The sequence below is a fragment of the Polyergus mexicanus genome, unplaced genomic scaffold, assembly GCF_030449975.1.
Source record: "Polyergus mexicanus isolate NDT 795.1 unplaced genomic scaffold, iyPolMexi1.0 SCAF_11, whole genome shotgun sequence".
Classification (NCBI taxonomy): Eukaryota; Metazoa; Arthropoda; class Insecta; order Hymenoptera; family Formicidae; genus Polyergus; species Polyergus mexicanus.
In genome coordinates this window covers 941,057-968,674 of record NW_027223331.1, presented here as the reverse complement: position 1 = coordinate 968,674, position 27,618 = coordinate 941,057, and the positions used below count along the sequence as shown (strand labels likewise).

At 34.6% G+C, this 27,618-nt stretch overlaps 9 protein-coding genes across 20 annotated transcripts; 6 read left to right on the top strand and 3 right to left on the bottom strand.

Annotated features, from left to right (window-relative positions):
- Nucleotides 1-337: 337 nt before the first annotated feature.
- Nucleotides 338-2,746, top strand: LOC138937762 (transcription factor E2F5). Of its 2 annotated transcripts, XM_070304338.1 has the most exons (8): nucleotides 338-527; nucleotides 851-960; nucleotides 1,042-1,166; nucleotides 1,263-1,312; nucleotides 1,398-1,621; nucleotides 1,914-2,026; nucleotides 2,139-2,186; nucleotides 2,258-2,746. In XM_070304338.1, exons 1-8 carry the CDS (start codon nucleotides 420-422, stop codon nucleotides 2,362-2,364), a joined length of 885 nt encoding a protein of 294 aa, XP_070160439.1. In that variant the 5' UTR covers nucleotides 338-419; the 3' UTR covers nucleotides 2,365-2,746. The 2 variants fall into 2 exon arrangements, with proteins under 2 accessions (XP_070160439.1, XP_070160437.1); XM_070304336.1 differs by having other exon boundaries at nucleotides 339-527; nucleotides 1,042-1,312; nucleotides 2,258-2,745.
- A 548-nt stretch (nucleotides 2,747-3,294) lies between these two features.
- LOC138937763 (mpv17-like protein) lies at nucleotides 3,295-5,265 on the top strand. Of its 2 annotated transcripts, none has more exons than XM_070304340.1 (4): nucleotides 3,295-3,607; nucleotides 4,174-4,448; nucleotides 4,590-4,721; nucleotides 4,804-5,265. In XM_070304340.1, exons 2-4 carry the CDS (start codon nucleotides 4,191-4,193, stop codon nucleotides 5,035-5,037), a joined length of 624 nt encoding a protein of 207 aa, XP_070160441.1. In that variant the 5' UTR covers nucleotides 3,295-3,607; nucleotides 4,174-4,190; the 3' UTR covers nucleotides 5,038-5,265. The 2 variants fall into 2 exon arrangements, with proteins under 2 accessions (XP_070160441.1, XP_070160440.1); XM_070304339.1 differs by having other exon boundaries at nucleotides 4,178-4,448; nucleotides 4,804-5,264.
- A 181-nt stretch (nucleotides 5,266-5,446) lies between these two features.
- Nucleotides 5,447-8,629, top strand: LOC138937687 (ubiquitin-associated protein 1). 3 transcript variants are annotated; one of them, XM_070304199.1, is made up of 5 exons: nucleotides 5,447-5,683; nucleotides 5,773-5,967; nucleotides 6,091-6,405; nucleotides 6,535-6,765; nucleotides 6,835-8,629. In XM_070304199.1, the coding sequence occupies exons 1-5, from the start codon at nucleotides 5,669-5,671 to the stop codon at nucleotides 7,282-7,284; spliced, it is 1,206 nt and encodes a 401-aa protein (XP_070160300.1). In that variant the 5' UTR covers nucleotides 5,447-5,668; the 3' UTR covers nucleotides 7,285-8,629. The 3 variants fall into 3 exon arrangements, with proteins under 3 accessions (XP_070160300.1, XP_070160301.1, XP_070160299.1); XM_070304200.1 differs by having other exon boundaries at nucleotides 5,742-5,967; XM_070304198.1 differs by having other exon boundaries at nucleotides 5,447-5,967.
- Nucleotides 7,847-10,285, bottom strand: LOC138937688 (leucine-rich repeat-containing protein 28). The gene is made up of 7 exons (XM_070304201.1): nucleotides 10,070-10,285; nucleotides 9,304-9,897; nucleotides 9,042-9,228; nucleotides 8,769-8,924; nucleotides 8,412-8,606; nucleotides 8,056-8,313; nucleotides 7,847-7,987 (listed from the first exon to the last, which is right to left on the bottom strand). Exons 2-7 carry the CDS (start codon nucleotides 9,671-9,673, stop codon nucleotides 7,921-7,923), a joined length of 1,233 nt encoding a protein of 410 aa, XP_070160302.1. The 5' UTR covers nucleotides 9,674-9,897; nucleotides 10,070-10,285; the 3' UTR covers nucleotides 7,847-7,920.
- A 701-nt stretch (nucleotides 10,286-10,986) lies between these two features.
- Nop60b (dyskerin pseudouridine synthase 1 Nop60B) lies at nucleotides 10,987-14,324 on the top strand. The gene is made up of 8 exons (XM_070304612.1): nucleotides 10,987-11,080; nucleotides 11,426-11,550; nucleotides 11,645-11,977; nucleotides 12,059-12,469; nucleotides 12,583-12,703; nucleotides 12,903-13,156; nucleotides 13,289-13,510; nucleotides 13,585-14,324. The coding sequence occupies exons 1-8, from the start codon at nucleotides 11,068-11,070 to the stop codon at nucleotides 13,651-13,653; spliced, it is 1,548 nt and encodes a 515-aa protein (XP_070160713.1). The 5' UTR covers nucleotides 10,987-11,067; the 3' UTR covers nucleotides 13,654-14,324.
- Rpn11 (regulatory particle non-ATPase 11) lies at nucleotides 14,298-16,249 on the bottom strand. 4 transcript variants are annotated; one of them, XM_070304619.1, is made up of 6 exons: nucleotides 16,134-16,199; nucleotides 15,782-15,901; nucleotides 15,564-15,713; nucleotides 15,221-15,484; nucleotides 14,883-15,149; nucleotides 14,298-14,763 (listed from the first exon to the last, which is right to left on the bottom strand). In XM_070304619.1, the coding sequence occupies exons 2-6, from the start codon at nucleotides 15,872-15,874 to the stop codon at nucleotides 14,602-14,604; spliced, it is 936 nt and encodes a 311-aa protein (XP_070160720.1). In that variant the 5' UTR covers nucleotides 15,875-15,901; nucleotides 16,134-16,199; the 3' UTR covers nucleotides 14,298-14,601. The 4 variants fall into 4 exon arrangements, with proteins under 4 accessions (XP_070160720.1, XP_070160717.1, XP_070160719.1 ...); XM_070304616.1 differs by having other exon boundaries at nucleotides 16,002-16,139; XM_070304618.1 differs by having other exon boundaries at nucleotides 14,299-14,763; nucleotides 16,146-16,249.
- Nucleotides 16,250-16,366: 117 nt separating this feature from the next.
- Eif2bdelta (eukaryotic translation initiation factor 2B subunit delta) lies at nucleotides 16,367-19,068 on the top strand. The gene is made up of 5 exons (XM_070304614.1): nucleotides 16,367-17,338; nucleotides 17,529-17,656; nucleotides 17,802-17,979; nucleotides 18,224-18,404; nucleotides 18,685-19,068. Exons 1-5 carry the CDS (start codon nucleotides 16,373-16,375, stop codon nucleotides 18,897-18,899), a joined length of 1,668 nt encoding a protein of 555 aa, XP_070160715.1. The 5' UTR covers nucleotides 16,367-16,372; the 3' UTR covers nucleotides 18,900-19,068.
- A 59-nt stretch (nucleotides 19,069-19,127) lies between these two features.
- Nucleotides 19,128-27,577, top strand: Mterf5 (mitochondrial transcription termination factor 5). Of its 5 annotated transcripts, none has more exons than XM_070304610.1 (8): nucleotides 19,128-19,195; nucleotides 19,612-19,808; nucleotides 20,225-20,358; nucleotides 20,435-20,759; nucleotides 20,979-21,400; nucleotides 21,500-21,709; nucleotides 21,783-22,157; nucleotides 24,255-24,653. In XM_070304610.1, exons 2-7 carry the CDS (start codon nucleotides 19,623-19,625, stop codon nucleotides 22,150-22,152), a joined length of 1,647 nt encoding a protein of 548 aa, XP_070160711.1. In that variant the 5' UTR covers nucleotides 19,128-19,195; nucleotides 19,612-19,622; the 3' UTR covers nucleotides 22,153-22,157; nucleotides 24,255-24,653. The 5 variants fall into 5 exon arrangements, 4 of the variants coding, with proteins under 4 accessions (XP_070160711.1, XP_070160712.1, XP_070160709.1 ...); XR_011447591.1 differs by lacking the exon at nucleotides 19,128-19,195 and adding an exon at nucleotides 27,280-27,577 and having other exon boundaries at nucleotides 19,376-19,808; nucleotides 24,255-24,520; XM_070304609.1 differs by lacking the exon at nucleotides 19,128-19,195 and adding an exon at nucleotides 19,396-19,447.
- Repo (reversed polarity) lies at nucleotides 22,442-27,512 on the bottom strand. Its single transcript, XM_070304613.1, has 6 exons — nucleotides 26,948-27,512; nucleotides 25,844-26,521; nucleotides 25,055-25,489; nucleotides 24,774-24,852; nucleotides 24,273-24,496; nucleotides 22,442-24,063 (listed from the first exon to the last, which is right to left on the bottom strand). Exons 3-6 carry the CDS (start codon nucleotides 25,470-25,472, stop codon nucleotides 23,435-23,437), a joined length of 1,350 nt encoding a protein of 449 aa, XP_070160714.1. The 5' UTR covers nucleotides 25,473-25,489; nucleotides 25,844-26,521; nucleotides 26,948-27,512; the 3' UTR covers nucleotides 22,442-23,434.
- Nucleotides 27,578-27,618: the final 41 nt, after the last annotated feature.

Sequence of the window (27,618 nt, the reverse complement as noted above, 5' to 3'; positions counted from 1 at the left end):
AAGTATAATAAATTATTAGTATAAGAATATATTTCGATAGATAAAATTCGATTCTTTACTTATACACACTATAGATAAAATAAGAGAAAAATTATGATGGTACACAGAGTAATTTTTTTTACAGCTTTTCTCTTTAGATATATAATTCGTAAAATAAAATATTTATCTCTAGAATTAATTTGAAATAAGCGTATGTATAGAAGGATGTGAACTCCGAACAAATAATCGAAATAAATTTCGAATAATTTTTTTACACATGATTTCATCTCATTCAAATCTGTAATCGCGACGGAAATTCGTTACCGACAGCAGAGACGCGCTCATATTTGAATAGCCGTTGCACTTGGATGGCGTCCGTGGTGTTGCGGCAATTTCGAAGGGAGTAGCAAGTTTTGAAAATTTTGACAACGAGCGAGATAATGGCAGATAATCAGCAGAGCCGTTTCGAGAAGTCCCTCGGATTGCTCACCACCCGCTTTGTCACCCTGCTTCAGAAAGCCAAGGACGGCGTGCTAGATTTGAAAGTCGTGAGTAATTCAACTTGTCGCACACAGGGTACCGAGAGAGAGTTAACCTGAACACTAGGTTAAGTTATCGCGGGCGAATACACGCCATATCTGGGTTGCGGGAATTTTGAAATAAGTGCGTTCCCGTTGACTCGCTCGATCGATCCACGATCACGCGGACATTTCGTCCGATCTCGTGAAACTCGGCGCCGATTTTCGGCTCCATAGGCTATAGCGTTATTACGGTATTTTAATTTCGTGACACGTTATATCGCCCTAACCTAATCTATGCAACGTACTTGGATTCTTATCGATAAAGTATCATCGAATCGTCAACGTTGCAGGCCGCGGATCTCCTGGAAGTGCGACAGAAACGACGCATTTACGATATTACAAACGTCCTTGAGGGTATCGGTCTTATAGAGAAGAAGAGCAAGAACAGCATTCAATGGAAGTAAATTATTTTCCTCAACTTTATTTTCTGTGTAAATTGCTATTCCTCAACTTATTGCTACTTTGCAAACTGTGATTGAAGGGGTGCGGGACCTGGCTGCAATACTCAAGAGGTTGGCGAGAAGTTGACAGACCTGAAGGAGGAGATCAGGAAACTGGAGGATCACGAGTATCTTCTAGACACTCATACTCGATGGATTCAGCAAAGTATAAAAAATATAGAAAATGATATGATAAATAGGAAATATGCATATATTACTTACGAGGATGTCAAAGAGAATTTTCTGGATCAATTCGTACTAGGAATTCAAGCTCCTCCAGACACGGAATTAACAGTACCAAATGTTTTGAAGGTACTTTTTAAACGTCTGAAAAATATTTCACATTAGCATATATTAAAGTGTCTCTCATATATGTCTTTCTCTTTATTTTTAACAGACTGTCACACAAGACGATGCAGTGATAAGTTATAACATGTACTTGAAGAGTAACTCGGGAGAAATTAAAGTATATATGGTTCAACCTGAATTAGCTAAAACTTATGATAATAAAGTTTTAGAAATGAGGTTAAAAGAAGTATCGAAAGGTATAAAGCGTGGAAATGAAGAGGATGAAAAAAAAGGGGAAGAAGTTACTGTTAAACCAAAGAGGAAAGTTGGCAGGTATAAATTGAAATTTGTTGTATTTACAAATGCATCTTTATACACATGCTCTGATCGTACCAGGAATAGTAAGACAATATTCTTGATCTGCACAGAGCAAATAGTATAATTGGTAATTGTGCCAATTGATTTTGTAATGGGGGTGAATAGTTGTCAAGCTTGAGCTATTCATTTGATACAAAATGTACATTTATTATCTTAATTTTAATTTTACATTTATATGTTATATTTGCTACTCAAGACTTATGTGATTGCATACGAACACATTGAACACAATTTATTTATTTAATAGACCACCAAAAAGTAATATCAAACCGCAGAGTCCAGTATTAACGGATGACGAGGAAGAAGAAGATCAGGAATTGATAGAAGCAAAGATAGTCCTGCGTGATGTGAGCACTGCAGGTAAATTTATTTCATGTAATTTAAACTTTGAAATTTACCGTTTGTTGCAAAAACATTTTGTACTATGTAAATGTAAATTTTTTAAGACTAAATCTCTTTTTTTTTATTACAGATATCTTTCAAACAGATTTTGAGTTATTCGACCAATTCTATTCTGATTGTAAGTTAAATCTTATTTCTTTCTTGTAATATCTTAAATACTATCTCTAATCTCCACCTGAATTTTTGCAGTTTGCGGACCATTGGTGAGATTAAGTCCACCTCCAGGAGAGAAAGATTACCACTTCAATCTTAGTGAGAATGAGGGTGTTTGTGATTTATTCGACATTACAACGTAATGAGTTGGGTTAGTGTAGTTTTCATTTACAAAATGGATTGTGCCAATAGCATATAAAATTAATGGGGAACTTGATAAAATTGATAAAAACAATTTGTGCATATAGTTTTAGGGAAATTAATGGATCGCGCAATCATTGAGAGTATATAGTATTTTTTTATTATTAGAAATATGAGAAGCTAATGCAACACATTGTAAAAATATCTTAGTACGATCTGTTTTGGCCACTGTTTATTTTGTACAGTGTTGAGAATAATGTAAAGTTTTAAAGACATCTTTTTATATACACTTACCAGATCTAGTATCATCCTTGTAATTTTAAGTTAGATTATCACACAAGCTTGCTTTATGAATATTGCTGTCCAAAAATACATAATTTAAAAATTTGATTATAATCGGAGAGAAAATATATATGGTTATTTATATAATATTATCATAAAGTAAGTTTTTTCCAGATGTTACATTTTTGTAAGAATTTATATGCACATATCTCTCTGAGGTATTCTATGAATACTACGACATATATGTATAGAAATAAATATAATGTACATTGTCTATAAAGGTACAAATATTCTGCGTTTTTAAATATTTTATCAGTTATATATCATTGCTGGCAATGCATGTATTTACTTATATTTATGTACTATGTATCTTTCTTTAATCACATGACATACAAGGGATCATTAAATCAATTGTATTCCTTAAAATAGCGCGCGCGTACATCTCATATTTGATATATTATTTGAATATACGAAATTATGCTATATAGGAAATTATATCGTTTTCACCAGATTATATATTAAATAGATTATCGATTCTAGATGAAAACTAATATGTCAGTACAAAACCGAAATTATAGATTATCGCGCGTATGCAACCTTATCGACATCTTCTGAGTTCTACGTTATCAAGAAAGTGCATAAGAGAACAGCTGATTTCGCAACGCGATCGATTCAACGGAAAAGCAGCAGGTCGCGTACCAAGGACAGATAAGAATGGACTGATTTCGTCATCGTCGACGATGGGCACGTGTTCCTTTAACACACGAAGACTGTCAATCTCAGGTCTCAGTCATCGTCGGCGTCGCGTCACAACGAGACACGCGCTCCGGATGCACCGATCCGTATCGCGGCGACACACACAACGCTGCGATCTGTCAAAGTTGCAGCGAGCACGTTCGTCAACGAGTGTTGCAACTTAGTTCTCCTCGTTCGGCTTTTTTGTTCTCGGTAACGCTGCGGAAGGTAACTTCTCGTTTCTCGTGTTTCTAAGTTCATCTATGACGTAATGAATCGTAAAATTGCGAGATACGTACGTCTATAGATAAGAAGAGGTTTTTGAAAAAATGGAGAGATATATGTACAGACATGAATATATATAAATAGTTAAAAAAAAAGGGATTATTTTTAAAAATTGACGCATTCAGAGGCCGAGAATAATTCAGTTTTCTCGAAAGTCTATTCAAAGTGATTACGATTAATTTTTTTGTTATTTTTCTTTTTCGTGAAAAACATCCCGTGCGATTTTTTTTGAAACACTGGGCTACGTTCGGAAACATCACCGTGTACACACGAGTGTCGTTCTATCTTTGTACTTGTTAAAAGTTGAATAAAGATAGAACAATGCTCGTATGTACACGGGTGATGTTTTTGAACGCAATTCTACATATTATATACTTTTGGCGCGCTATTCCAAATGACGTATTTCAGATTATCTCAAATGATTTAAAGTTAAAAGGATTCTATAATTTAATAGTTTATTTATAGTTTAGTAATTTAATTTTAATTTAATAATTTATATATTTATGCAGACAGGAGCATATCGAAAATGCGCATAATATTCGTGAAATTTCGCGAGATCACGCAGAAATACCCGATTGTTCGAGGCATGGCATCCTATTCGGTTATATGGCCAACCGCATGCTTGTTGCAACAAAAAATAATGGGCAAAGAAGAATTTAATTATGCAGAAGTTGTGCGGTTTAGTTTGTACGGTAGCCTGTACGTAGCACCTACATTGTACTGTTGGCTGAAATGCGCGTCTTATCTTTGGCCGAAAGCAAATTTAAAGTCTGCAATCACTAAGGTACGCACATGTATATAAAAATGTTATAACATTTTATATACAGTTTAATTTTGTTGTAAATTTTTTTAAATTAATTCACGTACGAAAAGAAATGGAATTAAAACTCAAGATAATAATTAACTAATAATGAAATAATTACAGGCTTTGGTTGAGCAAGTTACATATACCCCTGCAGCTATGTGTTCCTTCTTCTTTGGCATGAGTTTTCTTGAATTAAAGCCAGTTTCGGAATGTATTGAGGAGGTCAAAATTAAATTCTGGCCAACATACAGGGTATCATTTCATACAATACAGATAAGTTCTTATCATAATTATGACATTAAGATTATGAAATTGATGAAAGATTATCTTCTAGGTTGCCATTTGCATATGGCCAATTCTGCAAACTATCAATTTCACCCTGATCCCCGAACGAAATCGCGTTGTGTATGTCAGTGTATGCAGTTTGATTTGGACTTGTTTCCTTGCATATATGAAATCTTTTGAAGCCAAGCGAAAGCAGAAGGAACTAGACATTAATCCTAAGATTATGTTAGAGAATAAACCTAACGAAAGATCTAGCCATATGCAGATTCCTTTACTACGATGAAAGTTTTAGGATATTTGACTATACTATTAGACTAATCTATTTGTACATAATTTAGAAGGACTTATACATATTTAATTGAGGAAGCCTTATACATATTTATATTTTATTACCATATGACATGGTATCTGTGATATTCACAGTACAAAAGTATTACCTACATTTGCAGTATATCTAATATATATAATAGTCTGCAAATATTAGTACATTTCATTTAAATTAAAACCAAATGTGAAAGTATGTATTCTTAGAAATTATGAAAATATAATGTGATTGACAATAATGTAAGACATTTGACACAAATTGTTGATAATATAAAATAATATAAAATAAAATTATATGAAATTATATATATAATTATTATTCTCTTTTCTATGCAAGGTTTTATATTAAAAATTATTGATATTCCCGACAATATATCACAAAAAATAAAAAAAAATTTGTTTAGCAGAAATTCGATGGTAAACTAGAATCTTGGCTGATTGAAAGCAAGGTTTGAATTTCTGCTATATAAAAAGCAATATGGCGACTAATGGTGACAGCCAGGTTATTTCGATCTATCAAATAGTAGTGTATTTTTGCCATTTTAGATATTAGAGAGATATCTAGCGAGTTTCGAGAGCGAGAGGATCTGATGTTCAATAAAATTGTAATTATATGCGTGTCAATGGACATGTGCGATCGAATAAAACGAAAGCTCTTCACAGGTTATTTCTTACCGTTTCCTATCGTGTCCAGGAAGTAATGGCTCGACCTTTTGTATCGGCACAATGTGATCTAGTCGCGTCGTATATGGACGGCGTTCATGTCAAAATCGCGGAGGCCTACAAACCGCCGAGGAAGATTGGTCTGCCAGCGGCGTACAACAATCGTTTGCCTGATGTGTCAAAGCTGACGTATGATTTCAGTTTGGAAAAATCAGTACTCGAGAAGGTAATTATTATGTCTATAATACTTTGATGTTCCATATAATATTCCACATAGAGAAATTATTCGACAACTCGTTTGTCATTTAAATGAACCTATCTTTGATTTAATGAATTGATTTGTATTCAGATGTGCGAATGGCGCAAGTCTAGACAGGCCTATAATAAAGCTCTTCAAGCTCGATTGAAGGAAAAGAAGAAAAAGGAGAAAAAGGAGACTCCTCCATTATCGTCGCTAAATTGCGTGAAACAACAGCCTATCAATACACCTGCTCCAGAAACCACAATACTTACACCGCAACCTTTGTCACCTCCTGCAAATGACCTTCAAGATCATGCAAAGACCAATGGAGATTTGAACTATGCCGATTTCGATAATGACACAAGCAGCCCCTTTGACAATATGGAACTAAAAACTATCAATGATATGGAGGAATTAGCACAGGCAAGTGAAAAACTAATAGTCACTTTACAAAATTACATTCTTCTGTAACTCTAATGAATATTATTAGCAAATGTTATGTATATTATAGATAAGTTTGTCTTACACTTAATATCTATTTTTTTTATATAGGTTTTACAACCTAGATCACAATGGATACCGGCAGGAAAATTTGAGAATATAATAAATGAATTAACAATCGATGATACTTCGGGAATTTCCAAGGAAGAGAAAGTTGATGATATGAAAACTCCAGTGGATAATCAAGCCGACGAGGATGAACTAGCTAATGTTGAAAATCATCGTAGCGTTTCAGCAATAATGCAGGAACTTCAAAAAGAATTGGAACGGCCTGTTATGGAGGTGATAAAAAATTTCTTCTTTGAAATATATAATTTATGACTAATTCTAATCGATCTATCCTTGCAACAGAATTGGAAGCCGTGGCCCGATTTGGAGAGTCCAGATAGTGACAGATGCGCAAATGTAAGACACGATGCATTATCATCGAATCACGCAAAATCGCCAGTAGATTCGTTGTCGAATATGACGGAGGACGATTTAAAGTTGGTGATGCAGTTGAATGACATGGGATTTCCTAAGTGCAGAGCGGCACGCGCGGTGTTAGAATTGGGTCGTGTACATGAAAAGAAAATCGTAGAGTACCTATTGGCCATCCAATCTCTAGAGGAGAGCGGCGTCCCGAATGACTACGCCGAGAAAGCGCTGATACTCACACAGTACGATCAATCCAAAGCAAGAATCTACTACGAGAATTTATGTACATTAAAAGATTTAGGATTCCACGAAGATGAAGTTTCCGCGGCATTAGTGAAGTGTAATTTTGATCGCGACAAAGCGTTAGATATTTTGATCGCTTGAGTAAACGATCAAATCAAAATCTATAGAATATGTATAGATCAAAGAATATTTTCCGCGACTTAATTTTATGTGAAAACAGAGATGGAATCTAAAAAAGAAGAAATTTAACTTTTTATACATATTACATAAAAGATATGTCGCATCTCAAAATCACAAGGTATATTTTAATAAAAAAAATAGTATTCAGTGAAACTAGTCACTTGAATAATGGCCTAGTTTACACCGATATACTTTAATATGTATTAAGTACTACACTAGCCAATCATAGGCATTCCTCTAAAGAATGGAATGATTGTGATTGATCAGTATAATATTTAGTACGTATAGAAGTATATCAGTGTAGACTAGACCAATGATATTTAGAGAAAACTATTCATACGATATTATAATAATTTAACTTAATCTATGTTATATTATGTTATGGAATTTGAATTCTTACTGGGCATTATCAAACGAAACATTCGCTATTGATAGCTGAATGCTGAATAAATTATATGATCACACATAGCTAGAAATTTAATTTACAGAATATTGTCGCAGGATTTCAACAAACAAGAATTTTTATTTTCCTAATACTTTTTATATACAGAAATGCATTAATTAAATACGTATCAATATCTAAATGAGGAGAATTTATCAATTGATCGAGTGCCAATGAAGCTTAATAGTCGTATTCGAGTGTGTAGCAAATGCAGTAGCACAACTGCAAAGTTGAAAAAGACTTACAAACTGATATATACTCAGGTACTATACAATTATTTTATACGTTACCTTTTGCTACAACATAAAGCTATCATTATCATGGACTCTGCGTAACGGCTAATACCGATAATGATCCAAGCTTCTGTAAATATAGGTTGCTGACATTGTGTATTTATACAAATACTGGCAGGTCCGTTCATTAATAAACTATATAAAGTATAGTTTGTAGACGACAATGTAAAGTCCAATTTAGTATTTTTGAGAAGTGATTCATAGAATATCGTCACATTTGGAGGAGAAGTGAACACATCGAGTGTGTGTTTGTACCTAAAATATACTTACGTTAAATTATATGAGATATTTATACTCTATTGAAACAGAAATGGAGATATTCCTGATATTTTTACATAACGTTCCTGAATTACCTCTCGATATAAATTCTTCGCAGAGCTAATTCCCATAGGGAACAGGTCGTGTTTTCGTGAACTTGGTGAATTTTTAGGAGCTGCCGTGGTAATTCGATTATAACGTCGGCGTCCATTTCATACAAACCTCTCATCTCTATGTACAGTTTCATATTTGTGTTTAACACAGTAGTGTTATAATGCGTTTTAAAACACCTGTGATTCCATATATATATATATATATACATACAATTATATAAAATTACTTTGTATATGTAATAAAAAGCTTTGTATATATAATAACAGCTGCTCAGGATTTATCTTTCAGTTACATTGATATATACATATTCTGGTTATTGATATTTTTAAAAAGCTTACCCAAATGCCAAACTGCTCCTGTCGTGTATAGCCGTCATCCGAAGTTGTGAAAGTAGTTGAAGTAGAAGTGGATACGACACATAATTTAAGTATTCATTTGCATCAAATCGGATACAGGGAGCTGATAAAAATCCATTTAATGGTAAATATCTCAGTCTGTAATAAACATTTATACACAGTTAAAAAATGTAAATTGATTTCTGTTAGAATATAATTTTTTCTTATGTTTTTTATAAAATATTTATTTTGAAAAATGTTAATATGGATAATGACCTGTTTGAACACACAGAGATCATCGCAAGTTCAGGTGCTAACGTCAATCTGTTAGGTAGTTCTCTCAGCTGATTGTTATCTATATATAATTCTTTAAGTCTTGGTAGAGAGCCGATCCATTCTGGTAGTGCAACAATATGATTGCCCGAGACAGATAGTATTTCCAGATTTCTCAGTTTGTCCAATTCTGTTTTTGTTCGTCAGATAAATCAATAAATTCTTTGTTCTCGTAATAGAACATATACCTAGTTATCACACTTACCAACTGGTAATCTTTCTACAAAGTTGTCATTTAAAAATAAAGACTTTAGATTGCTCAAATTACTGATACAGGAAGGTATTTGCTCTAGTTTATTAGCGCTTAGATCCAACACCGTCAACTGACTCATCTGACCGAGTTCCATGGGCAATTGTTCGATCAGGTTGCCGTACATGTACAAGTTGGTTACGTTAAACAGTTCTATGATCCAGGATGGTAGAGTGGTAAGCTTGTTCCACTTGAGATATATCTCTTGAATATGACTACCATGCGATCTTATTACTTCTGGAAACTCCACAAGACCTCGACAGTTCCAGTGCAGTATAACTTTGTTCTTGACTTCGTTTGCCATTTCTGTGGAATCTGGATCCATGTTTAAACAAAACTAGTGAAAATATCCCAGAATGTCAAGCTTATACGTGATAATAAATATTAAAATCATCTGTGTCTGCATTTCTGGGGTTAACAGACACATGCCCAAAATAACTTTGCCTCCTTGCTACATCTGTATTCATAAGCTTCCATGATGGTAATCAGGTCGTGCAAAAATTTCACGAGAATGTTTTATTTCGTTAGTTTGTGCAATCCATATAGCCCCTAATTTTGGACGAAATCGAAGCCTCAAAAAGGGAAAAATTAACATTTTGACGTTTTGCTCATCCATGGCAAACTGACGTTTGGATTATCGTTGGTTGGGAATATGTTAGTATCTTGATTCATACGATGTTAAAAATAAAGCAAACCAGATTGTAGTTACGAGTATATATACTTTTTTATTTTTCTTCTGTGGCAGTGAATCCAGTATAGACATTTTTATTCTCTGTTATCGTTTATTTTCTTCAATTTTCTCGTTTGTGTGCCTAGTATCCAGTTGTCAATTTTTTACGATGCATAATGTATGCAAGTTTAGTAATACGACTAATACTACTGCAGCTATCAGCTGATCCATGACGTTACGTCAGATAACCTGTTTTTTTTTTTATTGCAACGAATACTCAAATAACATTTTTGGAAATTTATTAGAAATCATAAAAAATGATTTTCTTAGTTAGGCTTAATTTTTATTTAAATAAAAAAATCGGAAAATATGTTTATATTGTCAAAAATGTCAAAATGATTCGTAAATATTTTTTTGATCGACTTCGATATATATATATGTCCCGAGATTTCGATACAAGATTGCGATTATTTCGGATACATTTCGATAGCGACACAAACGCCGATCATCGAATTCTTTGCTGAATTTTTAACGTCAAAGGTCACGTGATTAAATTTGATACTATATTGTGAAAAACACATAAAAAGAAAAAATATAATAAAAATATATATATTTAAAAAAATATTAAGAAAAAATGTAAACATTAAATATAAATAAAATAAAATCTCTAATAACCAGTTATTCAACTTATTTTATTTAGAAGCATTTCAATATTTATTGAAACATTTTAAAGATTACTAAACGTTTAAATGTTTAATCACGTGACCAATGCAATACTGAAACGAGCGTCCCATGAATTGCACCTTTAGTGAAACAGCGTTTGGTAGACCAATCAGGACAAGGAAATTTTTGTTCCTTTCGTTCTGATTGATCAATCAAACGTTACAGTATTCTGAGTAGATTTTGCAACGCAAACCTGAAATCCATTGTTGCTCTTCAATCTCATTCAACTTTAGTTTATGCTCAAACCCCGGAAATCTTTGCTATATTCGGAGTGATCTAGAGTTTGGATTGTACGCGACTTCACGTGTTATAATAATAACTTAAAAATGGCAGAAGAAGGTAAATAATATACATTATTTTTGTATGCACGTCGCGAATTCTTTTTTTCCAAAATTAACTTTGTATGCTCGTGCTTTTTTACATTATTGTCAGTAATGTCTCGGGCCGCGTGGTTTCTGTTATGTTTCCATCTTGTAATACCTCATGATATACACGTGTTTTTGCTTAATTGCACGATCGATTAAAATGACAGTATTATCGGAAATATCAAAAAATGCTAACACATTCATAGCTTTCGCGCATTAAATTTGCTCTAACAAATTTAGTTTAAAAAAAATACAGATCTGTCGTATATAATTGTATAGAGATTAAGATGTAGGTTAGATTTTATCGGTCTTGTTGCAGATAAGAGTAAGAAGAAGAAAAACAAGCCATCGCTTGGGGAAATTCAAAGGACGATGAAGTGCGAGATAGTACCCTCCAATGAGGAGGTGAAACTAGAATGTAAGGATTGGCCTCTATTATTTAAGGTCAGTGATTTGATTTTTGCAAATTCTTTTTCACACATTAATAATGATCAGACAAGATATCCATAAAAAGAAACTTCTTATTTATCTATTGCAGAATTTTGACAAAATGCTGACACGCACGAAACATTTTACACCTTTAACAAGTGGTTCTACCCCACTTAATCGTAGCTTATCAGAGTACATAAAGTCAGGATGCATCAACTTGGACAAACCATGTAACCCTTCATCACACGAAGTGGTAGCTTGGATAAAGAGGATTTTAAGGGTGGAGAAAACTGGTCACTCGGGTACATTGGATCCTAAAGTATCGGGATGTTTGATAGTTTGTATAGACAGAGCGACTAGATTAGCCAAGTCGCAACAGTCAGCTGGAAAGGAATATGTTGCTGTGTTTAAACTTCACTCCGCGCCAGAAAGTATTCAGAAGGTAAGTCATCAGAATATTGTTAAGATACTCCCCCTCTCCCTTTTGCACGATATCATACATTGATGTTATATGATGATTTAGGTAAAGCAGTCATTAGAAAAGTTGCATGGTGCTCTCTTCCAAAGACCACCGTTGATATCGGCGGTCAAAAGACAGCTTCGCGTAAGGACAGTATATGAAAATGAACTGCTCGATTATAACAAGGAGATTAATATGGGAGTGTTTCGTGTTAGTTGCGAGGCTGGTTCTTACATAAGAACTATGTGTGTCCATCTCGGGCTGTACGTAGGTACCGGCGCTAATATGCAAGAACTTCGGAGGATTCGTTCCGGCGTTCAATCCGAAAAAGATGCCATGGTTACAATGCATGACATTCTTGATGCCCAATGGTTGTATGACAATCATGGAGACGAATCTTATCTAAGGAGAGTTATAAAACCATTAGAAGCACTATTGATGAATCACAAGAGGATCATCTTGAAGGATAGCGCTGTATGTATTCGGGCTTTTATTTCTTAATTAATATTATACAAGAATAGGTTTTTTATTTAATTTTAATAATAACAATATATTTTTATTTTACGGCATTATTTCATGAATTTTAGGTAAATGCAATATGTTACGGAGCTAAAATAATGCTGCCAGGTGTTATAATGTATGACCAAGGGATAGAATTAAACCAAGAAATTGTAATTGTGACTACTAAAGGCGAAGCTGTTGCACTTGGTAAATATATTTTCAGAATAATTGTATGTGTGTATGTATATAATAATATTGTACATTATCCAACTTCTTGCATCATCTGCTGTACAACTCATAAGAGAAATTCAAAAAATTTATGTATTACTTTTATATTTATTTTTAAAAATTTCTTTAGAATTTTTAAATAATATTTAACCATAAAGTTTTATTTATATGTATTTAGCTATAGCTTTGATGACCTCTCCAACTATGGCTGCTTGTGATCATGGAGTTGCTGCAAAAATTAAAAGGGTAATCATGGAGAGAGATGCATATCCAAGGAAGTGGGGTTTAGGTCCTAAAGCATTGCAAAAAAAACGTATGGTAGTTGAAGGGACCTTAGATAAATATGGAAAACCAAATGAAAACACACCTGCAGGTTGGTTACAAAATTACACAGATTATTCTGGAACACCAACGTCAACAGCAGAAATTAAGGCAAGTCTTAATTATTTTAACTTTCTAATTTCTCTAATTTTTTTTTTTTTTTTAAATAAATAAATGTTTATATATATATATATGTGTCTGTGTATGTAATTGATTATTTATAAAATATTTTAAAAAATGTAGACGGAGAAAAACGGTGACGTTGGCTCTAGAAAAAGAAAAAGAGAAGATGATACAAGTGTAACGGATACAAATGTTTCTATAAAACAAGAAACATCATCACCAGAATTATCGTCACCAAAAGATAAAAAGAAGGAGAAAAAAGACAAGAAAAAGAAAAAAAGCAAAGAGAAGCAAGACAGGGAAGGTGAAGAATCCATAGTAATGGAAGAAAGCGCTAGTGGGGTAATTAAATCATGATTTTAATTTGAATATATAATCAAATATGTATATTATCACGTTGTTACATATTATTATAGGAGGCTCCAGTAAAAGAAAAAAAAAAGAAGAAGAAAAAGGATAAAAATCGAGAACCTACACCGAGTTAGATGGATTTTTTATGCAAAAGAGAAAAGAATTAAACAATTGTTATATAAAATATAAAATTATTTTCTTTATGACATTATATATTACATTCTCTCTAGCCTAAAAACCCAATTCTGGTTTTATATATTGTACAGTAATTTCTTGATTTTATTGAAGCTTACCCAAGCAGCACAAAAAGGCCAATAGATATCTTGAAGATGTTTAAAGTATGATAAAATATCTTTAAATCGTCTTTTAGGAATATGTGCTGTCTGGGTTATATTCTAAGAAAAAAAGTTAAAAAAATCTTTTTATATTAGACTTATTTTTTTTTCTTTTTTATATATGTGCTGATACTTGCATTTATGCCGTTTTTTCCAGATGCACAAATTCCAATGTAAAATATTCCAAATTACATCTAATCCTTATCATTCCATTAAGGCTGATAAGAATGATCTCAAGAGAGTTTACTGTACATATATATATTTTTTTTTAATCATGAGAAGACGAGAATTATATATTTTTATGCCATCGATACAGATTTTTAGTAAAAAGTATGTCCTCTGTAATACGTATAAATTATTATTATATAAACATAATTGATAATAATGTAAGATTATATATTCTAAGAAATCTTAGATATTTCAGTATGAATTATAATATGTCACATTTGATAAGCTCTTATTTCATTGTACATTATCTCATTATCAGCAGATATTTATCATATATTTCTCTTTTGTTTGTTAAACTTTTATATACTATGATTTATAACAATTTGTAATATTCAGTCCAATAAGTACACCAAATTTATCAAGATAACATGTATCTTCAATAAAAATTTACACAAAACTAATAGCGCATATCAATTGCATTAGTGGTGAATATCAAAAAAAGTATCATACTTTTATTTTACAAAGAGAGATGTATATTTCCTTTAAATATCATATTGCGAGTGGTATAATAAGAAATAATTATTTAAATACAACTGTGTCAAGCATAGCTCCCAAACATTGGACAATATTTGTAGCCATTAGCGTATCCACTTTTTCTTCAAGATGTCGTTTCGGATCTTGCTTACCCACATTCTTTATTGCTAATTGTTCGGGTGTCATCTTTTCTTCCTCCTCCAAGGCCTATAAAGACATCAAATTGATGATCACATGATAAAAAAAATTTGGAATATCTAGTCACACATCTCTACCATATACAAATAGTACTTGTAAAGTTTTGAAATTGTTGCACTATGTTTTACCTTGTTGTAATTCTTTGCAAGTTCAAGCATTTCGGAAACGATATTCTCATTGAGTCGACTGTGCTCTGAATATTCGGCAAGCGTCAGACCATCCATCCATGTCTTTTTATGTAAATTCAATAGCATTTTCTGTTCCAGCTCATTCTTACGATAATTAATACTAATACTGTAGTAATGTCGATTTAATCCGTGTATCAGCGCTTGAACCGATGGTTTCTGTAGATGGCCTAAATTTGATGTTGTTTGCCTTGGTTCTTGTCCCAAGACCTGCAATCAGCATGATATCAGAATCACATAATCAAAAAACACACGATTGATCAGAACGAATATATGCTTACCATCATGTTTGGATTGATTAATCTAAATGCATCAATGACAACCTTTCCCTTCACTGATTGTATAGGATCAATGACAACAGCTACAGCTCTTTCACTAAGAGCCTCGAAAGATTGTTGAGTGTTAATATCCACTCCAGACAGCCAGCAACCGAAACCCGGATGAGAATGATACCAGCCCACTACCATTTCCGGCCGACCGGTCTGCTTCAACATATCTAACATCTTTGCTTGAAACACTGGATCTACCGCCTCTACACTGACACCCTGAGATAACATAAGAATATATATATATAAGAATATATGTCATATACAAATGTATTTCTCAATGCATTTTGACATTTACTGTTCCTGTTTGAGGCATGGCAAAAACATCAATAACGCGAACAGTGTAGTCGTCGACAAATTCTCCCAGCATCAGACCCATCACCTCCATCGGTACTCCGGCACGACCATGCTTGAGCATTTTCAAAAGGGCCAAGGATGATATGTATACCTTTAGAAATAAAATAAAGTGAAGCGATACAAAGAATATAAAGATACGAATATCTGACCAATGAATACCTGTTCAGCTGTGTCAACAACAGGTGCATCGGAGGGTGGTGGTCCTTGATTTAAACCCGGCATTCCACCGCCTAACCGTAATAGCCTGTCCATCTTGATGTGTCAATTGAATTTTACACTCTGGAAATATTCATAAAATATAATCATCACATAAAGGCTCTTCAGAGATTCAAAGAATCATGGTGGTGAGAGTATTTAAAGGTTAAGAAAAGAACGCTACGTCGATTCTGAATCTCCCGGCGATCCTTGAACCGAATTATACAATTTTATCGGATTAGAATATAAGTTACTTTTACGGTGATTCGTTTTTAACAAGAGAATTTCCAAATGACAATCCCTTTCGAAGTTCCACCGTTTGACAAACCTCAAATGTGCATAATCACGAGCGCAGCAAATGTACACGTAATTTCTATCGTGTTTACTCCCCACTCCTTGTCAAATAACCAACTTTAGTTTGTTCAATCTGAAAGGGTGGCGCTGAAGCTCTATATATATAACCCTCATTTTTTCTTAAAAAAAAAAAAAAAAAAAAAAACCCAGTTCACGCACGCTGGTTTTTAACGATGAATAAGTGAATGAGTTTCTCCACGAATGTCAGATGGAAAAATGAATTTTCCGCAAAAGACGAGAGAGGAGATCAAAGCGGAGCGCGAAGCGAAGAAAGCTGCCAAGGCCGCTGCTAAAACGGCGAAAGGGAAAAATGTAAGCAAAGTAGCAGGAGCAAACAATGTCAAGAATGTATCTCCAGTAACCAATTGCAAAATTCCGCAGAAAAATGTAGAAAGAAACGAAGTAGCGAAAGAAAACGATAACAAAATAGTAGAAACAGATGTTAAAAATAAACCTATTGCAGCTAATTGTGACAGCTCAGAAAAAAGTACAAAAACAGATGCAGCGACGATTGTAAGAGATTCGCAACTTACGAGAGAAGTATCTAAGGAAAACACAATTCATTCTTCAAATATTGTTACGCAAGACTGCGCGTTTGAGGACAAAAGCAAAGAAAGTATCGGAGGGAAAAACAAGGCCGAATTACGGGCGGAACGAAGAGCCAAGCAGGAAGCGCAGAGAGCTGCAAAACAGCAACAATTATTAGCAAAGGATAATAGTAAAACTAAAGAACCTATTAAACCATGTATAGAGACTAAATCCGAGTGTGCAGTAAAGAAAGAAGTTACAAAGAATGCAGTAAAGGAGGATCCGCACCAACTTAGTTTATTTAAACATTTGTATCATGAAAGAAAGATCTCGTGGATTGATGTAGCTCCTGTCAACTCGAATATACATCCGGCAATAGTTAGACTAGGTGTTCGATACGCAAATAAAGTTATCGTTGGTAGTAATGCAAGATGTGTCGCGCTTCTGACTGCTATCAAACAAATGGTCCAGGACTTCGAGAAGCCGGCGCAGGCCGACTTCACCCGCGGTCTCGAGACGAGTTTGCAACAATCCCTGGCATATTTACATCATTGTAGACCATTGGCCGTCTCGCAACACAATGCCATGCGTCATCTTAAGTGGCAAATGGCACGATTTTCATCATTGTCTGATGAAGAAGTAAATGATTTTATATTAGCTTTTTGTGTTCCTTTTATTTAATATAATTTTAATTATATAAACATTATGATTCTTTTATTTTCATTGCAAATGTTCTTGATTGTTCATTTAAACATGTACTTATATTCCTTTTATTTGAGTTTCTTACATGTAACATTTTGTTTATTACTTAATGTTTGATTTCTTCCAGGCAAAAAATAAATTGCAGGATATAATAGATACCTATATTTCGGAGCAAATTAAACTGGCTGACAAGGCAATATCTATAACGATACGAGAGAAAATCTCAAACGGAAATGTTATTTTAACATATGGCTAGTAAGTGTTCAGATTATCAAAATATATAATTTAGAAATGAAAACATAGAGTGCAAAATATATATACATTGATTTATGTTTCTTATATTTGAAGATTTTTGTTATTGCTTATTTAAATGCTGTAATTGTCTGTGATATAATTTCAGTTCATCCTTGATCTACAAAATATTAGTAGAAGCACATGATGCTGGTAAACAGTTTCGGGTGATTGTGGTTGATGGTAGGCCATGGTTAGAAGGAAAGGAACAGCTAAGACGTTTAGCAAGACATGGAATTGAGTGCTCATATATATTGATCAACGCTCTCAGCTTTATTATGCCAGAAGTATATAAATAGCATGCACAGTTAACTGAAATATTTATTACTAAATCTTAAATTTATTTTGTTTTCTTTTTTAAGTACTTATTACATATTACAAAGTTATGCAAATCTCATATATTATATATTCATATATATAAATAGAAGCAAGCAATCTCTCTTTTTTTAAAAACAGATTTGAGACAACTTAAAATATTTATATAGGTTTTGTTTTTGTTTTGCTAAAACAGTTTATTATTTCATTGTCTAGGTTAGTAAAGTTTTTCTTGGTGCCCATGCAATATTAGCCAACGGAGCGGTAATGTCGAGAGCAGGAACTGCGCAAGTCGCTCTGATAGCAAAGGCCTTTAATGTACCTGTTTTAGTGGCTTGCGAGACGCATAAATCAAGTGAACGAGTGCAAACCGATTCTATTGTTTATAATGAATTAGGTAAGCAACAAAGAATCTTGTTACTGCATCTATATTCCCAAATATGTATACTTATTTCATATATCGCAAATTTTGTATTATAATTATTAATATTATGTACTATATAAATTTCTATTATAATATTAAGTTTTACAAATAAAAAGATTATTTTGTATATAACATATTTGATAATACAGTTTGTTAAAAATGATATATTAATTATTTTTAGTTTCTTTCCAACTTTTTCATTAACAATGCATCTTGAATTGTTTATTTATATTCAATGTTTTCTTCTTTTTAGGTAACGCGGACGAGCTCGTGAACTATCAATCGAACGACGAAACGAAAAAGTCTTTACTTTCGAATTGGCGAACGAAGAAGTCGTTAAATCTCTTAAACATTACGTATGACGTGACACCGGCCGATCTTGTGACGGCCGTTGTCACGGAATTGCACGCAATTTTGCCATGCACTAGTGTCCCTGTGATTTTGCGAATTAAACCTTCCGAGATTTAAATACATACGTTTCCGCTCAAAAAATAAATTTTAATGATTTTTGCATAACATCTGGAAAAAAATAGTTATTGGAATTGCTTGAAAGTACAACATATGCGAGATTGACGTATTTAATGTAATAAAATAATTGCTCGATAATAGCAAAATATAAGACAGATTAATATTAATATATGCATTACTACATATTGCATTGTGCATACAGTTTTTATGTGTATTTACGAATAAACTTTTTAAATTGAACTGCGCAATGCGAGAGATATAGCGAATTTTGTTCAAGGAAATCTTGCCGATACTTAGTAAGTTTTCTAACTATAATTATAGAGCATTTTATATATCTAACAATATATTGCAACTCGCTATTTAATACAAAAAAGATGCAATGCTATTAATATTAATTGTAAAAAAAAAATAAAATTGTTTTTATATGTTTGGAGAGGAGATTCAAAAATTCAAATTTGATGTTATTTTTCTATTCAATAGCACATTGACATATGTTTTTCTACCGAGGCGACATTAACGTCTCCGGACTAAATTAAGGTTAGGTTAAGGTAGGTTTTGTAAAGTCAAACGTAATCAAACAAATATTTTGTAGTTTTTGTATTACGATACTGCTAATAAATAAAATAAAAATTGGTGCTATTCGGGGACAATTGTTACGAATTATAGAAAACTGATTAAATTAAAATTGCAAAAATATATCGCGTGTCAATAGATTGAACAATAATGAGGTTCGGTAACAAGGGTACATCCACTTCGATGGCACATTTTTTGAAAAAGAAAGAGTTTCAAAAGATTCTCATAACGAATCTAGGCTTAAATTCCGCCGATGTCGAAGAATTTTTTGATACGAACAAAAATATCTTTAATATTCCCCGCCATCGATTAATAAACAACTGCTTGATATGCCAGGTGTGTACAAATATAATTTATAAATCTTGATATACTACGTAATTTAATGTAACTTCTCTTTTCTCAAGTAGTATCAATATCGATTATAATAATTAATTTTACTTTCTTTTCTTTACTTATGATATAGATAATAAAATTCAGAAAACAACGGAAAATTATGAATAGTTAATTGTTAGAACAAACGAATTAACTGATTGTAATTGAATCTGTCGTTCTAAAAAAAGACATTCAATATTTTTTTATTTTTCACAAAACAAGAAATATGAAGAACACATCTATGTGAAGAGAAAAAAACAACGTTAAAAACTTTCTTTTGCAATTTTTATAATAAAACTTTGTCTACAATAGGAATGATGCAATTTCTTCATTTTTTAATTAAACAAAATATAACAATATTTCATTTATTCTTATTTTAGAAAAACAATGTCAATGCAAGTCCTCTGCTAAACTTTCAATTCTGTCTAATATTGAACAGTCACAAACTAGAACATAGAATCAATATAATGAAAGACATAGGAGTGTCAGATTTGAATTCGTCTTTAGTGAGCAGGTAAGTTTACAATCAGTTACAGATTGATCATATTCTGTTAAGTGCATGAATATCTCAATAACTTTTGAAATTCCAGAATGGTCCATCTTTTTCGCAGATATGTATCTACATTCAAAGAGAAGACCAATATTCCAATTGAACAAAGCATCGCCAAGAATATATTTGATAGACTCGGTCATGAAGTTCCAAGCGATATTTCCCAATTGGAATCATCAAGCAACAAATTGACAATCCATCAATACTACAAAGAATGTCTCTTGCATTGCAAAACTCGAGTATTCAATCTACCATATTTAGATGACAAAATATTGTTGCACAAGTACATGAAATTTAAGAGCATAAGCATGATTGCAGAAACATTAAAAGTACTTAGAATTAATCTCGATTACAATGAGGAACTGGTAAGTGTACTCTTAATATTCAAATAAGTTTTATTTTTCATAAAAAAATTTTGCAGTTTAAATTGAAATAATTGATAACAAATACAAATCTTTTCTTCAATTTTTTTTCAAATTATTCGATTAAATTTAATTTCAGAATCCTCAAATTTCTAAATTTTTGCAGTTTACCGATCATACAAAATTTTTTTACAAAAATCATTTTTTTATTTTTATGCACAGATAAAAATGAATCCTTTCGTCATCACCGCTTCTGCCGACAACATCAAGTCACTGTTAGATGGTTTTACAGATATTTGTGGAATACCAATTATAACGCTTTTAAGGAAACATCCCTACATACTTTTTCAAGATGCTGATAATATTAAGCGATTACTAATGTCATTTAAAAGATATGAAATATCAGATGAATATGTAAAGAAATATATGAGGATTCTCGAAATGGGTAATGACACTTTTCTTGAGCGAATGGAGATGATAAAACGACATCCGGAACTGCACGTGTGGTGCAAACATCCTCGAATCCTACGAATTATCGTCCATAAAGATATGGCGAAAAATCGTATAGATTATCTTCACACCATAAATCGCTCGAAATGGGTTCGTCCTCAAACGGTCCTGTCCAAACCCGCCGACATGGAAAAGTAAGAGCTTGCAATTCATAAATATAGCTGAAATCTTAATGAAATTCATTATTTTATATATTGTTATATATATATTTTATTTTGTCAATTTTATTCTAGATATTTAGACAATGCCACAGTTCTGTCCAGAAAAGGTCTGAAACATGTATTTTTGCAAGAACTGGGAGTGGATAAAAACGATCTATTGGCGAGACATCCGCATTGGAAAACGGTCGGATTTGCCGATATCGAGCAAATGTTTAAATATCTGAAGAAGCATTTTACGATAAATGAGATATGCCAGAATATACACATTGTACTTTATAGACGGTAATTATTGTATTTCTATTTAATTGCTTGGAAAATTACAATAAAAAATTAGCTCGTGATTTGTTATTTTCAGATCCAAGGTAGAAAAGGTACTGGCCGATTTGAAACGGCGTTATTCTCAGAGTACAGAATTCTCATTTACAAATGGTCAGTATCTTGCATTATGCCTGTATATGCTGGAAAAGGATACTCATTTCACAGGCGATGGCATCTGGAACAATGGACACAATGCAAAGGAACAATCTTTGTTTCCTTTAAAAAAGAGAAATGTTACAGAAGGCAATGACAATGATACTGTACGAAATATCAATGACTATTTGAATAATGAAGATAGCCATAATATAAATGATGATTTTAATACCAAAGACAGCAATGATATGGATGATGATAATGATTTTGATGATGAAGACGAGACATCTACGACGAAACGGCAACATACATAATATATGTAAATACTTTGTATAGAATACATATTTTACAAAAAATGATTTCATAGATATGGTAAGATTACATTGATTTGTAATTTGGATCCAATGTGTAAAAATACAGCAGTGCACTTCAAACAAAGTAAATGAAATGTTATGAAATGATGAATCGGTATGATAATAATATTTATGCATAGATTTCATTGCTTATTGTTATTACAAATTTTTGATGTGATAATTGAATATGGATCGATATAAGGTACAAGATTATTTCGATTTTATCATTCCATTAGAATTTCTTTTTCACCCAGATTATTTCAATTTTATCACTCTTGATTTATTATAAATCAGTTTTACATAGAAATTGAGTATTGCAAGATACAAAGCGATATTACTTTGATTAAGATCCACTTTTTTTTTAATACAAAGGCACTGCATAAGGCATTGATTATTTAAGGTACAGAAAATATCGCGTGTGATTTCTGTACTTTCTCTCATTAGCCGACGAGATTCAGAAAAATCACTTTTCTGAAAGAATTTTTTATACATACGTTGACATTAAAATTATTCTTCAATATATCTTTTCTTTTTGTCGACGATCGATCGAGAGAAATTGACAGAATATGAATAGAATATTGATTATCGTCGCGAGGTGTCGCTCGAAGGCGCTTTTCTCTCTTAGTTATTTTTTCTTATTCTGTTTCCTATATGTAAATAATCACCACGCGTTCGAATCCTATTTTACGTATTTACGTTTTGATTTTCCGCGGATTGAGATGAGAAATTAGTAGAGCAACGAAAAGGTATAACTTTTTATAAGTCTCTCCTTCTTTAAATAAGATACTTTACACATATTCTAGGATATATTTTATATTCTTTCTCTTTATACGTAATATGATGTGTACGATCGATTATTTTCGCATAAAGCGACACAATGACGCAATTTCTCGCGATCACTCACAAGCAAAACAAGTACAAACATGTCGGGTGTGTTTTAACGCAAGCTCGATCCTGGATTACATCACTCGTAATGTACATCCCTCGAAATACTGCGTGTACATAGACTTAGAATCTCAATAGACGCTTTTCATACAAATATTTCTTTTCAGCGCTTCGCGCATAACGATCTTTTATATTCCATATCCCGAAGTGAACGAAAGAGTTTGTCTACGATTTAGATCAAGTCGAGATGCGCGAGTAACCATGTCCAGGATCTAATACTCTCCGCGCTCGTTGCGAAACACAGAGTATAGATCGCGAAAACCGTCTAGAAGAGATCTAGAACGGAGGAGGCCGCGAGTCAGTTCAGAAAAGGAGGTAACTGCACATAATTCTGCTGACTACCGGGCTCGCTCTTGACCATCACCTGGCCGTCCTTCATGGCCTGACGGGTCTGCGGCGAATGCATGCCGTAATCCTGCTTCTGATCGGGTTGTGGCGGTTGCTGCTGCTGGCCGTAATCGGCCGCCGTCTGCTCGTGCGTGTATTTATCCGCGAGGCAGCCGCCGTGCTCGTCCTCGGACATGGAACTTCCCAGATGAGTGGGCGGCGAGTGCGCCGCCGTCACCATGGTCTGATAATCGGCGCGGGTGAGGGCACCGCCGGGGGGCGGCGGCGGGCTGTTGCCGCCACCGGGGTTCATGTAGTCCTGGTGGACGCGCATGGTGTTGCCGGCGGCGGCCGGCGTGGAGAACAACGAGGCGTCGTGCTGCGTCGGCAGCATGCTCGTGTACGACGAGTACGAAACGTTGCCATTGTTACCGAAGGCCGCCGCCGCTGCCGCGGTCGAATACGAGTTGGACGGGCTGAGTAAATTCAAATGAGGCCCTAAATCATATGCCGGCGAGTAGGCCCACGCGTCCGGCGGCGCCGCCGCCGTCGTCGGCGACGCGAACGGATTCAGGGTGTTGTTAAGCGACGTAAAGGAGCCTGGGAATAACGAAAAGGAATAACATTAAAAGAATTTTCAAATATGGTCATCAGGCTAAAAACTCTTTTTTTTTTTCATCTTTTCTATTATTTTTTCTGTCTTGTTTTTTTTTTCTTTAGAAGAAAATTATGCCAAAAAAGATATGAAAATAAAGATTTTGACGCATGTATTAACAAGATCAATTTTACAGGTGCAGATATAATTTTACCTGATAATCCGGGGCTGGCGGAACCCGCCGCCATGTAACCAGCAGTCTTGCGTGGTGGTTCCTTCTTCCGCCACTTTGCACGACGATTCTGGAACCACACCTGAACGCGAGTTTCGGAAAGCGCAAGCTTCAACGCGAGTTCATCGCGAGCGAAGACGTCTGGATAAGGAGCCCGCTCGAACGCTCTTTCGAGCTCCTCAAGTTGATAAGCCGTGAAAGTTGTTCTGAAATGAAGAAGTCGTGGATAAGTTATACAAATTCTATATATTTACAAATTTACAAATTAGATAAGTTGAAGAAAGAGAGAGAAAGAGAGAAATTTTAGCTTACATCTACGTAAATTAGAGAAAAAGAGAGAGAGATTTCAGCTTACATCTGTTTTAAACACAAATTTAAATATGTATTAGTATTAATATATAATACACGTATATATTTTATAAAAGAAGGATATTTATATAGATATAAAATTAATAATTAGTCGCACATATCATATATAGATACCTCGTCTTCTTTTTCTTGATGTTATTATTGTCAGTCTTCTTTTTCGAATCCTTCTTGGTTGGTTGCGCTTCACTGCTAACTGTAATATTAATATTCGTTTGTCAGTCGTAAAATCGCGAAGTTTGCAAGTGCTAAAATAATATCGATTACAACAATTTTCCAAAATTCCTTCAGATTAAAATAGCATATTGGAAAGAAGATTGGAGAGAGCGTGTTTCAGAAGAGACAAATATCTATGTGAAACAAATTTTAGAAGTTTTAGTAAAAGATTCGAAAGTTACCTGGCGCGAGCGCATTGATCGGATCATCCGGCTTCCTCTTGAGCGCATTTCCAAGTTGTAGACCCTGTTGTAGGCTCGTCGAGGTTGGTGTTACGCTGGTAGACGTTGAAGTGGTGACGTCCTGCGTCTGCGGCGGTAAAGGCGCGTACATGCTGGATAATTCGAGCTCCTTAAGCTCCTTCTGCTGCTGCTGCAGATGATGCTGATGCTGCGACGCGGCCTGATGATGCGGTGATGGGCTGTTCGACGAATCCAGCTTGTGAAGCTGACCGCCGCCGGTCGGCAACAGGTCGCCGCTTCCGTGATGGCCGCTGCCATGCAGACTCAGCATCACCTGGATGCTGTGAGCTCCAGAGGTTCCACCGCGCGCTCCAAACTCCGAGAAGATCGGATCGTCCCAAGAGGGAGCACCGTCCATTTTGAAAAATCTCTTGACTTTTTACAGAAAGATTTTGAAAAATTTCGCAATAATTTATGCGCTTCGTCAAAATATGAAATTCACTTCTCTCTCTTTTGCATCTCCTCTCTCTCTCTCTCTCTCTCTCTCTCTCTCTCTCTCTTTATTTGTTTAAAGACAGAAAACTGGGAAAGTTTACGAAACGAATTTGATAGTACTGAATTACTTATTGTTTTTTTTATCGTACTACAATTTTCATTTTTATTCGCACTTCTATTTTATTGACTTTTGTCTCTATTTTAAAAATCTTGATTTATAATCATCGAATTTGTACATGTCTTGATTTCTAATTTTCGGATTTTAATCGATTAAATGCGGCGAATATCACAAACCACTTGATATATCTTCCGTAAAGCATCTTCCGGGTTTCCTCCATCAATTTACGTTTTCGGGGATGTCCATAGATTCGATTAAATTAAAATCCGAGAACAGAAGTTAAATGAGAGATTGGTTCACACCTCGGCATCAATCGCGCTCATCATCGCGAAGATTTTTCGAGATTTCTTCCCACTTCCTGCCGATGAAAGAAAAAAAAGGAGGAAGTAATGTTGCAGCCGATTGCTTGTAATGGAGCGCGCGCACGCGGCAATTGCGATCAATTGTTGCCCGGGTTATGATTAATTTTGATTAGTTTTAAACGGCGTTAACTTGGTGCGACGCACCGGCCGATTATTATACGAGGCGGAAGACCTTGGAAGACTGAATGAACTGAACCGACGATGTCGCGTCTTTCCCGATACGAGAGAACGTTCGTCCTCTCTTCTCTCTGTCTCGGGACACTCTCGCCACTACTCTCCGTCCAGAGCCTCTGGCTAATCAGTCGCCACTCACACAGGCTTATATTTTCCAAGGCACGCCGGCCCAGGTCGCCCCCACACCCGGGGCCCGGCCAATCCTGCTTCGTGCGGGCGCGATGATGCTATCCCTCGCGGCCCACCGCCATCGTTTCCTCAGCCCCCCTCTGTCACCGCGGGCCCCCGCGAGCGCGATCGCCCCCTCTTCCTGTCGACCTGCGCGCAAAAAAAAACGGTTTATCCACACGACGCCGGTGCGGACGGGGGTGGATGATACGGGGTGCGAACGCGAGGGTTAACGTCAGGCTCGTGGGAATAGAATGAGAGAAGTCGCTCTCTCGTGGGAATCGGCGAGTTTGTTTTCTACTTTCGCGAGATGGAGACTTGGAATGAATTAAGGAATAAAAAAGAAATATAAAATGTAAGATTATGAAATATATTTTAAAGAATTATAGGGGAAACACAAGGATTTCTAGAGCAAATTTCTGGCAGATTTATTAGAAATGAAAGGAATTACGAAAGACTAAGAATTACGTTAATACACCTTGTCACATAATTATATTTCTTTAATTTGCGGAATTTAAAACAAACCATATGATTATCGATGATGATTATCTTGTAGCATTATATCTCTTCTCTTACCTTCAACTCATTGTGAATCTTTCTGCATTTACGCTCCTGTTGCTTATGCCATTTTTCTAAGTGTTCAGATATAATAGTGACGCGAACAATATGTAAATCTGCTATCGTTTCGCAATTTCTTGCGAGACTTCGTTCGATTGAGTATATCAACTATTATTGAAATGAGAAAAACATCCCAGACATATGTTTGACTGATTACACGTTTTACTAAATCAATTCGCAGCTCCTTCGCCTTCATCTTTGCCTCTCTTCTTCACTTCTTTAATTTATATTTTCAACAAATCAAAAGTCTTATACAATGCGTTTGCACAACAATCTCTTCTCTCTAACAGACGATCCAATGAAGAAAAGAAAATCGATGCGACGCGCGATATCATCGCGAACGAGAGATATATCGCACGTTAACACTGCACCGATCGATCAATATGCAACGAACGAGATCATCGAGATACACCTTCGAAGAAGAGATCCATGTCCGTTGGCCGACAGTTGGCGTGGCACTGAGCCAAAGCACTCTTAAGCGCAAGCTCAATGAAATCAGCAATCGCTAGGAATTGCCTCGAATTGGCCCAATCAAACAACCCCCCGTTCCCCGTGTGTATACGCGCGTATATTAACCACTAATTTTCGTCGTTAGGGTAATTAAGTACTCTGCGTTGATACCACTGCTT

Coding starts and splice junctions, on each gene's coding strand:
- LOC138937763 (XM_070304340.1), top strand. CDS start 4,191: ATGCGCATAATATTCGTGAAATTTCGCGAGATCACGCAGAAATACCCG. Junction 4,449..4,589: donor TAAAGTCTGCAATCACTAAG/GTACGCACATGT, acceptor AAATAATTACAG/GCTTTGGTTGAGCAAGTTAC. Junction 4,722..4,803: donor AATTCTGGCCAACATACAGG/GTATCATTTCAT, acceptor ATTATCTTCTAG/GTTGCCATTTGCATATGGCC.
- Rpn11 (XM_070304618.1), bottom strand. CDS start 15,874: ATGGACAGGCTATTACGGTTAGGCGGTGGAATGCCGGGTTTAAATCAA. Junction 15,714..15,781: donor TTGTTGACACAGCTGAACAG/GTATTCATTGGT, acceptor TTATTTCTAAAG/GTATACATATCATCCTTGGC. Junction 14,764..14,882: donor TTGCAAAGAATTACAACAAG/GTAAAACATAGT, acceptor ATGTCTTTATAG/GCCTTGGAGGAGGAAGAAAA.
- Repo (XM_070304613.1), bottom strand. CDS start 25,472: ATGGACGGTGCTCCCTCTTGGGACGATCCGATCTTCTCGGAGTTTGGA. Junction 24,853..25,054: donor GATCAATGCGCTCGCGCCAG/GTAACTTTCGAA, acceptor TTAATATTACAG/TTAGCAGTGAAGCGCAACCA. Junction 24,064..24,272: donor CGCCAGCCCCGGATTATCAG/GTAAAATTATAT, acceptor CGTTATTCCCAG/GCTCCTTTACGTCGCTTAAC.
- Eif2bdelta (XM_070304614.1), top strand. CDS start 16,373: ATGTCAGATGGAAAAATGAATTTTCCGCAAAAGACGAGAGAGGAGATC. Junction 17,980..18,223: donor TCAGCTTTATTATGCCAGAA/GTATATAAATAG, acceptor TTCATTGTCTAG/GTTAGTAAAGTTTTTCTTGG. Junction 18,405..18,684: donor TATTGTTTATAATGAATTAG/GTAAGCAACAAA, acceptor TCTTCTTTTTAG/GTAACGCGGACGAGCTCGTG.
- Mterf5 (XM_070304610.1), top strand. CDS start 19,623: ATGAGGTTCGGTAACAAGGGTACATCCACTTCGATGGCACATTTTTTG. Junction 19,809..20,224: donor ACAACTGCTTGATATGCCAG/GTGTGTACAAAT, acceptor TTCTTATTTTAG/AAAAACAATGTCAATGCAAG. Junction 20,760..20,978: donor TCGATTACAATGAGGAACTG/GTAAGTGTACTC, acceptor TTTTATGCACAG/ATAAAAATGAATCCTTTCGT.
- LOC138937687 (XM_070304198.1), top strand. CDS start 5,692: ATGCGTGTCAATGGACATGTGCGATCGAATAAAACGAAAGCTCTTCAC. Junction 6,406..6,534: donor ATATGGAGGAATTAGCACAG/GCAAGTGAAAAA, acceptor TTTTTTATATAG/GTTTTACAACCTAGATCACA. Junction 6,766..6,834: donor TGGAACGGCCTGTTATGGAG/GTGATAAAAAAT, acceptor TCCTTGCAACAG/AATTGGAAGCCGTGGCCCGA.
- Nop60b (XM_070304612.1), top strand. Junction 11,978..12,058: donor CGCCAGAAAGTATTCAGAAG/GTAAGTCATCAG, acceptor ATGATGATTTAG/GTAAAGCAGTCATTAGAAAA. Junction 13,157..13,288: donor CGTCAACAGCAGAAATTAAG/GCAAGTCTTAAT, acceptor TAAAAAATGTAG/ACGGAGAAAAACGGTGACGT.
- LOC138937688 (XM_070304201.1), bottom strand. CDS start 9,673: ATGGATCCAGATTCCACAGAAATGGCAAACGAAGTCAAGAACAAAGTT. Junction 8,607..8,768: donor AGGAGCAGTTTGGCATTTGG/GTAAGCTTTTTA, acceptor ATGGAATCACAG/GTGTTTTAAAACGCATTATA. Junction 7,988..8,055: donor GCTTTATGTTGTAGCAAAAG/GTAACGTATAAA, acceptor TCAACTTTGCAG/TTGTGCTACTGCATTTGCTA.
- LOC138937762 (XM_070304336.1), top strand. CDS start 420: ATGGCAGATAATCAGCAGAGCCGTTTCGAGAAGTCCCTCGGATTGCTC. Junction 1,313..1,397: donor CAGTACCAAATGTTTTGAAG/GTACTTTTTAAA, acceptor TATTTTTAACAG/ACTGTCACACAAGACGATGC. Junction 2,187..2,257: donor CGACCAATTCTATTCTGATT/GTAAGTTAAATC, acceptor GAATTTTTGCAG/TTTGCGGACCATTGGTGAGA.